At 42.9% G+C, this 16577-nt stretch overlaps 1 protein-coding gene across 7 annotated transcripts in view; it reads right to left on the reverse strand.

Moving 5' to 3' along the window:
• Positions 1-11342: 11342 nt before the first annotated feature.
• The window catches only part of PDE4D (phosphodiesterase 4D), a 1097801-nt gene continuing 1092566 nt past the window's right edge, over positions 11343-16577 (reverse strand). For all 7 annotated transcript variants that reach the window (XM_065599005.1, XM_065599006.1, XM_065599007.1 and 4 more), the window contains one exon: positions 11343-15982. In XM_065599005.1, coding sequence (XP_065455077.1) covers positions 15569-15982 — 414 coding nt within the window. In that variant the 3' untranslated portion in view covers positions 11343-15568. The remainder of the gene's footprint in view (positions 15983-16577) is intronic.

Here is a 16577-nt window from a genome sequence, read left to right on the forward strand (position 1 = left end):
AGAGATCCAGGGCAGGAGGCAGAAAAAGCAACAGAGCAGAAATCCCAAAGTTTAAGGCCACCTGAGACAGACACAAGTTCTGGTAATTTAATAGAACCTGCTATTAAATAGCAATGAAACCATGCCCCTACATCTTGCAAGTTTAATAGTCTCTCTAGACAGGCATGTATCAGCAGGAGTAATGGGCAGCACCCTCTGTTATTAACATTTAGAAAGGGGACATTGTCAAAGGCTAGGCCCACAATGTAGGTTTTGTGGGGAAAAAAAAAGTGTTTACAGCCCCTGATGTTTATCATAAACTGGTCAAGTTCTAGTGCCCAAGTGGAGTGAAAGGCAAAAAGTAAACAAACCACTTCAGTAGTGAACAGTAAATTAGATTTCTTAGCTTCTTTCAGCTTTAATAATCTCACTGGTAAAGAGCGCTGATGCTAATGTAATTTTTTATCGTGACTGTGCCTGTTTGGCGCTGGAAGCAGATCACCCTATAGCAGTAGCAGCACTTTACCGTGGATAGTTTTGTAGTGTAGCATTATGGCTAGGAAGGTTGCCCAGAGAGATTGTGGAATCTCCATCACTGGAGATTTTTAAGAGCAGGTTAGACAAACACTTGTCAGGGATGGTCTAGATAATACTTAGTCCTGCCACGACTGCAGGGGACTGAACAAGATGACTTCTCAAGGTCCCTTCCAATTCTATGATGCTGTGTCGCTGTTTTGTAGGACTGGAGATTTGGCTGTTTTATGAGCAAAATGCTGCCCATTCCTCTGTGGTCATGCTGCTCGCCAGGTGCAGTGGAAGTCCTGGGGTTGCGAAAGCAGAATTTGTGGAGCCTGTCCACACCCTCCATATTCCCTGTGTACCATGGAGTCCAGCTCCAGAAGGGCTTCCTGTGTGTTATCATGTGAGGTGAGGTGACGGGGACAGGGTTGGGCTCAGAGGTGGAGCAACACTGCTGGCTTTGTCACTTCACATATCCACTGGCCCTTACTCGCCATCAAGTGGAAATGCAGCATCTGTGGGAGCTCCTGACCCGCAAAAGCTGTGCTCCTGGCTGCAGAACACCAACTGGGAGGACAGGAGTGTTGAGTAGAGCTGGTTAAAAAATGGGAACTTTTTGGGAAGTGTTGAATTTTGGAAAATGTTGAATTTTGAAATGTTTTGCTCAGCTCTACTTTGGGGTTATTTTCTCTCAGGGTGGGCAGTGGGATCCAAGGTTTGTTCTTATTCAGTGTTACATATGGGTGTCCATGGAGTGTACCCAAAATCTTACCTATCATCTCTTTCTAGAGGAGCATCAAGTCTGGGCTACTGCCAGAGCTGTAGCATAACACCCAGTTGTGATCAGCACTCGTGTGCCTACTAACCAACAGACAGAGACCACACCAGACTTACAGTTATCTGAACTCCCTGCTATCCTGTTGGCTGAATTGACTGCGTGGGCTCGTCCTGCACATTTACCATCAAAGATACTCACATCTATAATACCATGTGCAGTGTTGGTCACCCTATCTCAGAAAGGCTATTGCACTATTAAAGGCATTCAGAGAGGGCAACAAGAATGGTTGGAAAAATTTGCTCATGGTGAGTGATTAAAAAGAAAGGGCTTGTTTACGTTAGAAAGCAGATGAACAACAGGGGACATGATAGTATATAAAACAATGCATGGAGCTCCGGTTCTTCCTGTCTCAGAGCATAAGACCAGGAGGACAGTCAATGAAACTGAAAGGTGACAAATTCAACACAGCTAAAAGAAAATACTTGTTTCACACAACATCTCATTACACTGTGGAACTCATTGTCACAGGATGTTGCTGAGGGCACAAGCTCAGTAAGGATTAAAGAGGTATTGAACATTTATTTGCCTAACAAGCATAGCCAGTTATGTTAGCTAGTGCTAACAAAGCATATTGGAAGGGAGATAAAAATCTCAAGTTTCAGGATTTAAACCAATTTCCAAATGTTAGGGTTTGGGGTGTGACTCTCACTGGAGGCAGATTAGCCTTCAGCTGCCTACTCAGGGCTTTCTCACACCATCCTCTGAAATGTCTGGTCAGACACAGGACACTGGACTAGCTGGATTGATGCAGTGAGACAATTTCTATGTTCCTAAATTATACTCTACTATAAAGAGGCACAGACATAGATATTTGCATAAATTGTGTTGCTTTTTTTTCAGTTTCTATTAGATTTTGAAACACCAAGGCAAATTCTGTATGGTAATTGAGACTATCACATCCCCAGGTTTTATGTGGAAAGAGGCAGAAATTATACCTTTAATCCTGCTGTGGTATAATTATTCCCAGAAAATCCCAGCAAGGGGAGTAGCCATTGCTATTATTAGATCACTTTCACGTACACATATAAATCGCAAGACGGTCCCAGAAATGACCACTTTCATTGTCTGAATGTTTGAAATCAAAGGTTTACCATGATTCATTTGCTCCGCTGGAAAGTCTACAATCTAATCAGAATAATCCGAGAGCCTTAGCTATTTTTGACTGCCTGGCACTGCTTTGAAAGCTCTGGAGTAGCCTGATGTTATTCATTTCTCATGCCCTTTAATACGGTCCCATAACATCATTTTTTGTGCTGGCCGCCAAGCTATTTTAACCCTTGTTGCAATCACGCCTCATTAAAACGCTATTATCTCACTGCAGGGATATATCCTGTAAAATGCCTGCATGCAAAAGCGTTCTCTAGTGTACAATTAATTGAAATTATTCTGTACAGCTCAGACTTATTTGACGCCTTCTTAATGTCAGGCAAATGTCTCTCTAGTTTTTTGCTCAAAACCAAATCATATGGGAATCCACCTTTACTGCACTTTTCTTAAGATGGTGATACAATGTTTGTGGGTCATGGACTCCAAGCACAATAAGATCCATTAGAACTAAACCTGTAAAAATAGCAGCGGTGTGCTTCAGTAACTGTGTACCTTATACTTTAAAGAGCACACGGCAAGGAAAATCTTTTGTGCTCTCATTTGCTGCCTTATAACGTATAATCAAGTGTAACTGTATGGAGTCTCTGCTGCCATAATCACACCAGTTATCTGCTCATCCAGAGAGTCTTTCAGAAAACAAGATTTAAAAAACCACCTGAACTGCTTTAATATTAAAACCTCAGGCACCTCTGTGCCAGCGTGGGATATGTCTATCAAATTGTGTACTCCATTGTTTACTGGCACCCCCATTTTGTACTAGGAATTCCATTGTGTACTATGTGCTGGACACATGTCCAACCTTTCCCAAGGCAAGGCTATTATGATATATTCTAAGCAGCTACCCTGCCCAGGAAAAGTGTTCAATGCCTTGTTGAAGGATTATGATTGAGAAACCATCACAGATCAAGCTCAGACCATCAACTTTGATTGTGCCAGGAAACCATGGATTTTCTACACAGGGAGCCTGTGTGGATAGTGGAGCTGCCGCTTCTTAGCCTGGACACATGGCAAAAGGAGACAGGACTGTATTCAAGAGCAGGGTTCTGCTCTCTGCAGGGCAGAAGGGGCTTGAGCATGAACATCTTCCTTCAGCCGCCTCCATAGGCCTAGGGCATATTCAGCTAAATGCCAGCGCCCCACATGGAAAGGCAGGCAGGATTCTGCTCTACCTGGAAGGCAGGCAAAATTTGGCCTCACAGATGGGGCAGGAGGGCGGTGAGCTCAGACATGGGGAGGGTGCATCTCAGGACTTCTGTTGTTTTAAAAGCTCTGTAACTCTTGAGTGTTTGCACAAGTTAAGTGTTCCTGGTTAAGAAATTCCTCTGCTAAGCCTGTGTTCCTGGCTCTCCTATCACACCCAGGGTGACCAGAGCCTCAGCAGGCCTCTTGGGAAGCATATGCAAGTAATCTGAGAGGCTTAGGAGGTCCAAGGCACTGGTTTCAGGGTCTAGGAGGCTGGTTTGCAGCCTCCCATGTACCAAGGAAGGGCACAGACAAGAGGTGTGTCCCCTAGGGACCGAGAGCCAGAAAGCATCACTAAACTCTGCCCAAGTCCCACTTAGAAGCAAGTGAGACCTAGCAATTGGGGCTCCTCACAATAGACTGATGTCCATCCAGAGGAGTACTGGCCAGCTTGTAACTTGCCCTGCCTCTTTTTTTTTTTTCTTTTTATGAAAAACCTTCTTGAACCATCATGAAGAAACACAAAAAGACACAGGGCCTGTTTTTAACAGTATTTAGGCATTGCCACACTCAGTGATGCAACACCTAACAAGTACTCCTGCTCTTTTAACTGATTTAGGAGACTGTCTCATTTTTTAACAGTGATTTAGGGTGTCTACACTGTGATAAAAAAACCCTGGCACCGAGTCTCAGAGCCTGGGTCAGCTGACTCGGGCACATGGGGCTCGGGCTGTGGAGCTATACAATTGCAGTGTAGACGTTCAGGCTCAGGCTGGAGCCCGGGCTCTGAGACACTCCCTCCAGAATGTCTACAATGCAATGCACAGCCTGAGCACCTCGAGCCTGAGGCAGTTGACCCAGGTCTGAGGTATTTTATCGCTTAGACGTCTCAACCCCATTGATTGAGTGCAGCAATGCCTACAGACCTTTAAAAGTCTAGGCCACAGCCCCTTTCGCCCTTTTACAAAGCACATTGGCTCAACAGATCTTGTCACTTAATTAGGGCTGGGGTTGGTTCTCAACAAAGCAACCGCCAAAAAAACCTCAGGGCTCCTCTTTACCTGAAGTAGCCAAGGATTACTGACTGGCAGAAGGGGCTTGAGCATGAACATCTTCCTTCAGCTGCCTCCATAGGCAAGGGGCATATCCAGTTAAGTGCAGAAGGCTTGTATACATTTCATTTAAGGTCAGATTGTGGCTGCCCATTGCACGTGTGCACAAGATGGGCACATTCCCTGTCCTCTCTTCCCCCCCCCCCCAACTCTATTAATGGAAGGGCCAGTTGAAAGTCCCTCTCCACCACTTCCTTTAGCTCTCTGCTAACAGTACCTGGGATGCCAGATACACCAAAAGTGGAGAGGAATAGGGGCATGGTCTAATTCCCCTGCCACTAGTCAGCAGGGCTGACTAGCCATGGAGGAAAGCACCCCATAAGGAGTGTTACGTGCTTCCCTGAGCTGCTGTGACATGCCAAGAAATACTGTGCCTCTCTCTGATGGACAAGGCTGGCCAGCAAAGCAATGCCTAAATAGGGCAAAGTGGTGCTCTGGTGCCCTCTTTAAGGGATTCTAATTAACGGCATGATGTAGCAACCAGTGTGGTTTTATTTAATTAAAAAAATATCCAGTTCATAATCACAGGAAAACGCTTCAGAACTTGTATTTATGCTGGATAGTGTCACACAAGACAATACATTCAACTGTGATGCTGTCTAGGTTCTGACACATTTCCTGACATACTTCATTGCTTAAGGGCGAACTTTTCCTCTCTCATTGGCACAGCAGATTTTTCCCTACATCTCCAAAAATGACATGGTCCATACACTGTATATCAAATAGCGCCAACATTTCAAACAACGGAATGGACACAGATTGATTGATTTATTGCCAGGAATTGCTAAGCAAGTTTCAGGAGGGATTTGCCATTCACAAATAACAGTCTTTAGAAATGGACGAATGGGGGCTATTTGAAATCCAGCTGCTACTAATGAACAAGGCACAGGTACAGGCGCAGGCCCACCCCCGCCCCCCCAAGCTGGGATTAGTCAGTAATGACTGCACCAAAGCACACATTGTCTGTCAGCCCTCCCCCACTTGCCAAAGAAGTGTTATTCTGGTTAAAATAAAAAGCACATGCCTTGCCCTGCACAGTGATATGGCAGTAACCAACTGGTGAACTGAGGCACAGGTTTTCATACTTGGGTGCCTGAAACCAGGGTGCCCTATTTAGGCCATGGAATAAAAGTGGCTTGATTTATTTCAGAGTTGCTGAGCTCCTGCTGACTTGAAGTAAAGTTTAGCCCTTCACTTATTTAGGAACCTAATTTGCAAATCCCAGTCTGAAAAATGCACAACAAACACACTGCTATGTATCTCTGAAGAACAACTGACTACCTCAACACAGCCTCTCCCACTATCATTCCCTCCCCTCTTATCCTACCCCTTCATTCTAACTCGGGCTTCCACCTCATTCATTGTATGCACTACATTCATGAGTGCTTCTGCTCCTCTCCCCATCCCACATGCCCGCTCTTGCTCACTGTCACAAGAGCAGGAGCCCCACCTCCACCTCCCAGTCAGCAGGATAGAACTGACCAAACAGCTGTTGGAGCCCTGGAGCCCAGAAGTTCCATGCTCTAGAGGCAGGCTCTGAGGTGTGTGTAGGATGATAGCTGTCATAAGAGGGCCTTGCTGCACAAGCCCATTGGTTAGTGAGAGGGCTCTGTACTGTGTACACACACCAGGCTCTCTGAGTTTTAGAAAGTTTATTGCAAGCCAAATCTGTGTCACACATGAGGATAGTGCCCTGCCCTGTGAATCTGCCTACGTCCAGCTGGCCACAAAGTTCCATGTGCTAACCAGCTCCCTGAACTGGGATGACCCTCTGCTACCACAGGGAATAGCCTTGATGAACCACATGCCAATGTTCCCAGCTAGGGTGACCAGACAGCAAGTGTGAAAAATCGGGACGGGGGTGGGGGTTAATAGGAGCCTATATAAGAAAAAGACCCCAAAATTGGGACTGTCCCCATAAAATCAGGACATCTGGTCACCCTATTCCCAGCTCAGTTACAAGCCACAACAGAGAAGCTGCATAGCTCCTTATTCACAAAATTGATGTCCCAGAGAACGCCTGTGGCTGTGCATGAGGCCCTCCCAGCGCTTCACACAGGAAACATCCCAGGGTCTATACAAAATGACTACATGCTTATTCTCTCATACAATGTAAGTGGGGTCTTAATAACACACAGAGATGTACGTCATTTGCTTTAACTGGAAAGCGATGCTGGAACAAGTGAGACAGGAAACAGCATTCCGGTACTCATCCCATTTGAAAGTCTGATTGCCCTGCATTCAGAAGGGCTGGATTGGGCTCCATTCATACAGGGGGAAGGCACTCACACAAGTACACTGTTCTCTTTTATTCTGGTTGAGAAAAACATGGCTAATTACATGACACTAATACGGTGTGACACAGAGTTAGTGCAGCAGAATGGTACAATATGATGCTCAGCTATGCTTCTGAGCCTGATTTCCTTTCCTCGTGCTGAATAACTCCTCAGCTCATTCTGAGGGGAGAGATAAACTGGCTGGCATTAAGGCAAGGTCTTTGACACATGCCTGCTAGCACTGCTGAGCAGTGATTCAAACCCAACAGCATTCGCTTCACTGTGCTAGCACATGCAGAAGTAATAGACCAACAAAGGTGGTTAAAATCAATGGTTCAGCTTAAAATAGATTCTTTCATAAAAAAAAACCTGGAGCGTTATGGCCTAAAACATGCATTGATGTTTCAATAAACTGCTTCCTTACTTTACGGTTGGGAAAATATGAATGGGTAACTTGCATGCATATCAAGCATTGGAAATAGGACTAGATCACATTAACGAACTGTTAATGCAGATCAGCAAGGTCCATGCAGCCCATAAGAGGCTTGTGCAGGGTAGACTCATACCCCAACTTGTTATGAGCAAAATGTTCCTGTAGACAAGCTCTTAGTCTTAATAATATCGCCTCCAGAGTTTCTTACATTCTTTAAACCTCTACTGCAATCTGTATTATACACAGCAATATTTTTGAACGGGCATGGAAACCCTGTTAAATTTTGGGTTAATGTGTATTTCTGGTTTTCTAGCTAGCATACGTGCTTACCTGGTCTCATCACTATAGCATCTGAGTGCTTCCTAATCTTTACAGGTCTACCCCAGGGATCGGCAACCTTTGGCACGCGGGTCGCCAGGGTAAGCACCCTGGTGGGCTGGGCCGGGCCGGTTTCTATACCTGCCGCGTCCGCAGGTTCGGCAGATCGCGGCTCCAACAGGCCGCGGTTTGCCACTCCAGGCCATTGGGGGCAGTGGGAAGCAGCGCGGTCCGAGGGATGTGCCGAATCTGCGGACGCGGCAGGTAAACAAACCGGCCCAGCCAGCCAGGGTGCTTACTCTGGCGAACCGCGTGCCAAAGGTTGCTGATTCCTGGTCTACCCTGTGCGGAAGGGAAGTACAAGCATAGGGAACTGCGGCAGAGAAGTCTGTAGTGCAGCAGCATTTGAACCCAAGTCCCAGAGTAGTGCTGTTATCACTGGATTATCTTTAATGGCAGTGAGTAGCTGGAAGACAGATTTGCAGCCTGGCCGTGGTGGGTTTTGAACTATTTTGCTCTCTGCTGCTTGAATTTCCTGTCTTCTTCCTTGTTACATCTGCTGATTTCGCTGACATCTTTTTTTGCCAGCAGGAATCCAGGCACTTTCCTTCATCCCTCATTGAGGGGTTTTGTTATGTTTTTAAATATGGCAAACCGGCTCAAAAATGTGCACAGCTAGAAAATAAACGGAAGGGTTGTCCAGTCAGCACTGTGTTCCTTAGCAGCTGTCACTTTTTGTTTTAGTCATGGCAAAGAAGGTTAGTGGCTGAATTGCCACTGAATTGAGAATAGCGAAGAGTCGTCTTATCAGTTTCAGAACTATATTCAACTCCAACAGTAGCAACTGGCTGCTGTAACACTGGGACTTCATTTTGGTCTTATTCTTCTGCTTGCCTAGTCTGTGGCATTACCAGCACAGAGACTGACAGGGTTCCTTCAGAGAAGGAAAGAAATAAAAGATTAGATTCGCTCCTGCTGGCTCAGGGAGGTATTTTCACCTAGTGGGGTCTTGCAGGGATTGGTTCTTGATCCTACGCTATTTATCAATGACTTGGAAGAAAACAAAATCATCAAGTTTGCAGATGACCCCAAAATGGGGGGATTGGTAAATAATGAAGAGGACTGGTCACTGATACAGGATGCACTTAGTAAGCTGGGTGTAATCAAACAACATGTGATTCAAGACAGTCAAATGTAAAGCTGTACAACTAGAAATAAAGAATATAGGCCATACATACAGCATGGTGGGAGGCAGAGTCACTGAAAAAGATTTGGGGGCCATAGTGGATAAAGAGATAAACATGAGCTCCCAGTGCGACACTGTAACCAAAATTATTAATGTCATTGTTGGATGCATAACCAGGGGAATTTTGAATAGGGGTAGAGAGATTATTTGTTACAGGTGTGACCGCTGCTGGAATACTGTCCCATTCTGGTGGCCACAATTCAAGGAGGTTGATAAATTGGAGAGGGGTCACAGAACAGCCCATGAGCATGATTAAAGAATTAGAAAACAAGTGTTATAGTGATAGCCTCAAGCAGGGATGTTCCTAGGGGCCCCCCTTAACATTTTTTTATACAGGTGAAATCTGGTTACAGTGAACATCAAGGGCAGCTGCTGGCCACAGGTTAAATATTGATAGCACCCAGTTGTATAATTATAATTTTGTTATATTATATTGTAGTTCTTTTTTATATTTATAATGAAGTTCATATAATTAAAAAAAAACGTAACCGATCACAATCAGTGTCGCAACGCTTACATTCTGATATCCACCTTCCTGGACTTCCTTGCAGCAGACTCACTTCCCGCTACCCTTGGTGGATTTAAAAAAAATGTAATTATACATTCACAACACTGAGAGCCCACGTCTCGGGAACTGGGTGGCTCTTGGAGGGCCTATATGTGCCCAGTGCTGGGGGACCCCAGAAGCCTCCAGCATGGAGGAGGGGCTCTAAGATCTGTTTTCTCTGGGGGCTGGGAGTGGGAGGGGAGGCAGAAAAGCAGATGGATGGAGGACTCCAGTCCTGGTGGGTGGTGGAGAGAGCAGAGTTGTGGGATCCCAGGTCCTTGTACTGCAGGGCGGGGGACCCCAAGGCTGGAGAGCTGAAAGGCAAGGAGGACCCTGAGGCAGGGGTTGATAAGGGCTGGCCCTGGCCTGGAGGTGGCATTGGAGGACCCCACTCAGTGCTGGGAGAGGGGAGAAAGGGCAGTGGAAGGGGGAGGTGTGGGGCACTGGGGGGACACCAGTGCTGGGTGACGGGCGAGGGATGATGGAGACTACTGGCTGGCACTCACCTGTGCTGGGGCGAGGGGGCCCCCTGTGCTGGTGGAGTGTCCCACTGGAAAAGGTCAGCCTGGGTCAGCTTGCTCTGGCACTAGTGGTTGGGGGTGCACTAAGACCCTGCAGTGGCAGGCGATGCTGGGAGCTGGCAGAGCAGAGTGGGCTGGCGCTGGGTCACTTGCTGCTGCTACTGCAGAGACTGAGCCCGAGCCCACAGGGGCTCGGGCAAGAAATAAATGGCCGGGCCGGTGAGTGTGGGGCTCAGGCCTGATCCCTGCTGCCGCCACCACCAAGCCCCCCACGAGCCCTCCCAGGCTGCCTTGCCCTTCCCCCGTGTCCCTCTTAACTGTGGGGCCCGGGGCGGTTTCCCCGGTCTGCCTTATGGACGGGACCTCTCTGGCCTCAAGAAACAGTCTATTTAGTTTAACAAAGAGAAGGTTAAGGGGTGACTTGATTACAATTTTTAAGTACCTACCTGAGGAATAAATATTTGATAATTGGTTCTTCAATCTAGCACAAAAAGGTGTAACACAAGCCAAGGCTGGAGGCTGAAGCTAGACAAATTCAGACGGGAAATAAGGCATCCATTTTTTAACAGTAAGGGTAATTAACCATTGGAACAATTTACCAAGAGTTGCGATGATTCTACATTACTGGCAAGTTTTAAATTAAGATTGGCTTGTTCCCTACATACTATGCTCTAGACATTATTTTGGGGACGCTCCATGGCCTGTGTTATACAGGCGGTCAGACTGGCTGATCACAATGGTCCTGTCTAGCCTTGAAATCTATGAATTTCTTCCTTAGTGAAGTTAGCATTGGTTTTTCATCAGTACTTTAACAACCACTGTGATACTATCCATTTAGACAAAGAGTTGTCTGGTGAATATTTAACTAGAGGAACTCTCAATTTATAGCTCCACTAAGGAAACTCAAAGTGTTCTCAGATCTTTTTAAGATGAGCACTTTCTTTCTCTGGATCCATTCCTAATTCCACTGAAGTCAGTGGCAATTTCAACTATTTTCAATGGAATCAAGAACAAGCCCTATCTTTTGAAGTGTTTAGCACCTTACTGGATTAGATCTTTTATGGAATGTTGTCTTTGATGGGATAACCTCTCTGTTTAATTGACCCCCCTAATTTACTTCTTGTTATTCGGTATATAATATGGTCCTGGAAATGTACGAATCTAATTCTTATTGCATTCATTTGTATCTTAAAATGTGTTGTTACTGATGGCACTTACTATGTACAATAAACTTTATTTGCAAAAGAAAGTCGAGTACAGGATCTAGGCAGAATCAACCCATGCTTTTATTTCCATTGCATATAAAAATTTCATATGAAGGTATCGATGTACAGTACTACTCCATAGGCTGTAAGAGAGGCTAAGAAACCATTGAAAGACTAATCATTTGCAATGTTCACACAAGTTGCCAGTCTAAAGACATACCCAAAGGAAAAACCAAACTAAAACAATAACAAAAATTGTTCAGGATTTCTGTTATTATAGTGTCCCTTTTATACTGTTTAAAACAAAAGCAATCAAATTCCTTTGGGCCAGGGCTGCTAAAATCTACAGTTTGTGTCAAAAAGGAGGCTCTGTTTTTCCTTGAAAAAGAATCTCTCCTTTCACTGAACAGTCACATGTTACAAGGGCTGGGCATCAATGGAATGGAAAAGAAATATCTATCTTACACTAGCAACTTAATTGCTATCAGGAGTCCTAACTGGCCTACAGCAACTGTGGTGTTTAAGTGGCAAGGGATGCTTAGGAGAGTCCAATTCTGCAAAACTAATACTAGTGTTATTTAAAGGGTTACAGTCATCCTTTACACCTAGTGCATCTACACTATGCACATGTGTACAAAAGCCTTAGGTACATCTACAAAAGAGGAAAGCTTTGGCTGCTTGTAACACTAATATTAATGTTGGAAACATTTCCAAGATTTCAAGTTGTCTTTTGCCCTACTCTATGGATTATGGTTATACAGTGGTGTACTGTACTTCCTGTACATCTCAATAAGGAAGGAACATGAAGGACAGTTGTCAAAATAATAATGCACATGAATTCTGATTAATTCATTTTCCTATGTGCCTAAGAGCCAAATGAGTTATTACAACTGTCCCATGTGTATAGCACATTTCTGCAGTGCTGTTTCAAATGACTGTGTTAACTTCAAAAAGGGAACAACAGGTAATGGCTGAAGTAATCCCTGATTATAGTCTTCAAAAGTGGAAAGAAAACCATCAGGTAGACAATGCAATTACACTACTGTAGGTAAAGAAAAGCTTGACTTTCAAATGGGGCCATGAATGAAAACAGGTTGTAGTATTGTACATACTAGCTTGTGCCAGTGACTCAATCAATTAACTACTAAAAATATTGTAGGAATGCCCAGCCCTAGCCCCATAACTACCTTACTTTCAAATGCAGCAAAACAGAAGAAAATATTGTTCAAAGTTAAGGCACAGCCCTGGGACCAAAGACCTGCAGCTTTTTTATTTATATATCTTTATGTATTTTATAGTTTTTCTCAAATCTTCCATAAACAAGCTCTAAGGTGACATAGAATATATTACAGGAGAAAAAATGTACAAGGAGTATGTATACATAATATTCATTCTCTCACCAAGAGTTTCCAAATATAGCAACACCAACCTGTCAAGGATGATGTTATAATAAGAACTGATAATTTACAATTAACATTACAGTATGTACATTACAATAAATACATGGTTGTAAACAGAGACAAACAAGACTGTATTACAGGTAAGGTCATTTGGTGAGAAAAATGCATGGCACAAAATAAAATAAATAATGCATTTTAAAAGAATTGTCAAAGCTTTCTGTAAAATCCATTTCATTCAAGTTTTTTTTTAAAACCTTTGAATGCAATTTGTTCTACCTGTATTCACTCATAATTTTTAACAATAATGCAAAAAAACCCAATTAAAAATAACAAACACAGCATTACTGAGTACAGTAACTTGCAAGCTAAAGTGTACTCTTATAAGCAAATGCAGGTTTTTCTTTTTTTTCCATTCAGTACCCAACTCATTGCACTTTCTTATGGTAAAAATATTTAGAAACATGTAAAGCCACTTGTAAATTGTATTATTTTTAAAGCAGTGTGCAATGCTAAAGCACACTTCGGCAAAGAAAAAAAAAGATTGTACAGTGCATTAGATCCCTGGCTCTAAGAAATCATACATTTTTCTACTATTTGATTGTCCATGTGTATGGGTGTATATTTCACAATATGGTAGCATTTTCTTTAAGCCTGTTTGTTTTCAATTAGTGCAGATGTAAAACCCTTTCAGGTCCATATTGATTTTTGGAATTTATATTGCTTTTTTTCATGTTTAAGATTCCAGGCACTCTTGGGGATTGAAAGGAATTTTAGATGGGAGTGGGGACTCAGGGGGAGATGGTGAGGGAAAGAAATGAGCCTGAAGCTCCTTTCAGCATGGCAAAATCTCTCCATTCACTTCCCCCTTTGGTATCTTCTCAGATAAAGCCCTTTCGGGGCTAAAGGCAGGTAAACCTACAACCTGGAGATAGAAAAATGCAAAATGCACTAAAAGCTAAACTATTATCCAAAAGTTTTTAAATGGGTTTGTATCCTAGATCTCTGAAATTGGTATACCCCTTATTCATTTCCTATACATTCACTGGTTCAACTGAACTCAAGCAAAGGAAATAAGTGCCATTTCCATTTCATCTTGTCAAAAAGTCACGTATGCCTTGTCATTTGATCAGAATTTGTGACAGAATTTGTTTTCCTAGGCAACTATTCCCAATCTTACTCATCAAAATTAGTCTTAATAAAGAGTCAACCATAGGAGATAAATTCCTTCCCACTACACATGACCTATCAGTAGAAATGCATAATGACAAACATGACTCTATAAAACCTCTTTTTCCTTCCAAGTTACTGAAGGCTTAGGTACTGACCAGATTTAAAAGTAGGATCCTTTCAGCACAACTTGGACATAGGAAGAGAAACATTTTGAAATTCTGAAGTAATGTGGGGGGAAATCCAAACCTTTCCAAGCATTACTGACTTGTTTTTTTTTAAAAAAAAACCTTATGATCTGGCTCTTCATGCAAGGAAAAGGAGTTCTGAAAAATATGCTAAAGGTTATTTTTTAAAGACACACACACGTACTTCTGAGGTGAGCATGTGCTCCAGCTAAACAGAAATTACTGCCCAAACTGCTGACACAAAATAAGTTTTAAGGGAGACAAAATAGGAAAGATTCTACTCTTTTGCCACAGCAAATAGGTTGTTCTTATTTAGTGAGCTTCAGTTCTCAGCCTCAGAGTGATATTCTAATGGAACTAATTGTATTAAGCAAAGAGAAGTGTTATGTTTATATAAAAAGATGGTTCATCACTTTTTCATACTGGGCCCACTCTTGCAATTCCTGACTTGAGTGGTCCCATTGGTTTCAGTGGGACTACCTGTGGGAGTAAGAGTGGAGTTGCAGGGTCAGCTCCACTGTGAGGACAAAAGTAGACTTCTGTTGTTTGTCTGAAAGAATTATAATAAAAAGAAACAAAAAATGAATTCCATCCTACTAAAAGGGATTCCTGCAACATAAACAAAAATATTTCATGGAAGTCATTGGTATATAAAACAATGGATTTTTACAGCTCAAATCAATGCTATAAAAATCTAACGTGCAAAACTAAAATAAAATAAAATCTATAACTAGATAACTAGAAGTATTATCCAGTGTTGCACAGATTTGTACTGAAAAACTTGCAAGTTACTCTTTGGAAAAAATAACCAGCGGCAGATGAAGTTCTGAAGGTGTTTTTTTCTTTAAATATAATACCTCAATACATTTAATAATAAAAGTAAGCTCTACAAAAGATCTCTGTTTTACATATAATACAAAATGCAGAGGTCAGTGTAACCCACTTGGTGACACTTTCTTTATTTTTTTTTCAGTCATGTATTAGGAAGACTTGAAATTAGAAAATTATGCAATTTCCACAGCTCATCTTCCTACAGGTAACAGATTCATGTTGTGTCCCATTATTCATGTGCATTTGTTTTCCATTAGGAACCTCAGTTCATTCTCTGGCTGTTTTCTTAAAACTCTGATGATGAATGTTATTCAATGCCTTGCTTGTAAAATAAAAACAAAACACCCAATGCACACCAGCCTTTTGCTGGTAGGCTGTATTCCTCTGAAACCACTTTAGAGACCTGATTTCGTCAATCAAATCTGCCAAATGGAGATCTTATTAAGATGCTGTTCATGGATGTTTTCCCCTTTGCTCTCTGATGCCATGGAGGTGAAATTGTGGTTACAATATTCCTGAGTGCCAAACTGAGTAATTAAGGTCAGTTTTGATCAACAAACGTCCTGGCAGGTGACAGTGAGGTGTGACCATGGTTGTGGCATGTGATATGCACTTTGGAAACCATTTTCTGATTTAAAAAAAAGAGAGAGAGAGAGAGAGACAAAGAGACAGAGAGAAAGAAACTGAGTCTTCACACTGTTACGTGTCAGGAGAATGATCTTCCTCTAGTACGCAAGGTTCTGGGTGGCTCTCCTCCCCTTCCACTTCTTCGCCTACTTGCTCGTCAAGAGGAATTTCAGTGGATTCTGAGTCCTGGGTGCAAAGAGTCTTGGAGTCACTGAAGCTGGTGTCTTCTTCCACTTGACTTCCACTGTCCTTTTCAGTGTCTGATTCACCATCTTCCTCCAATGTTAGTTCAAACTGGAATTTTTCAGTTTGGCCCTGCCGACCCTCTTCCTGGTCATCAGGTGCAGGAGAAGGACTCTGAGGGATTGTGCTCTGGTACCATTCACGATTGTCCTCCAGGGTATCCAAGATATCCTGGGCATCAGGGTGAACAAGATCTGCCCATGTCTCCCAGAGAGGATGAACAATGTAGTCTATAAACCCCACCTGTTCCAAGTAATGTCACAATACAAAATTAGGATGAGTACCTTATTCCCAAGAAAAAATGCACATATAGGTTATAAAACAAAAGAGAAATAATAGAGGCTCCTGATGTTCATTCCTTCCCAGAAGAACACAGTACAATGTCTGAGCATACTATTGTCAGAAACAGGCATGCTGGATACCCTATCTTTAAGAAGGCTGAAAAGAAGCCATGCTATTCTATGTGGAAAATGGGCTTTTGTAGCATTCTCAACAGATTGCAGTGCTCCAGGCTGAATCCGTAGCTTTTTATTTTGTATTAATGGGAGATGGATATTGGAAAGGGTTTATTTTTAAATCTAATTCCCAACAACTTATTCTTATCTCTTGAGCTGAACAGCTGTTTTACATATGATTGTGCTATTAAAGGGAAGCTTAATGAAAAGATGTATCGTATTCCTCCTTATAGCACGTCCCACATTACAGAACAGTGCCATGCTGGAGCTCTTTGGCCCACACACAGCTATTTTTAATGGTAGGAAATCTCAACTCCTCTTAAAAGCTGAATTAATTAATGTGGAAAAATTCAACAACATACATCCAGAAACCCAGGCAAATA

This window comes from Chrysemys picta, chromosome 6, assembly GCF_011386835.1.
Source record: "Chrysemys picta bellii isolate R12L10 chromosome 6, ASM1138683v2, whole genome shotgun sequence".
In the NCBI taxonomy this organism is placed as follows: Eukaryota; Metazoa; Chordata; order Testudines; family Emydidae; genus Chrysemys; species Chrysemys picta.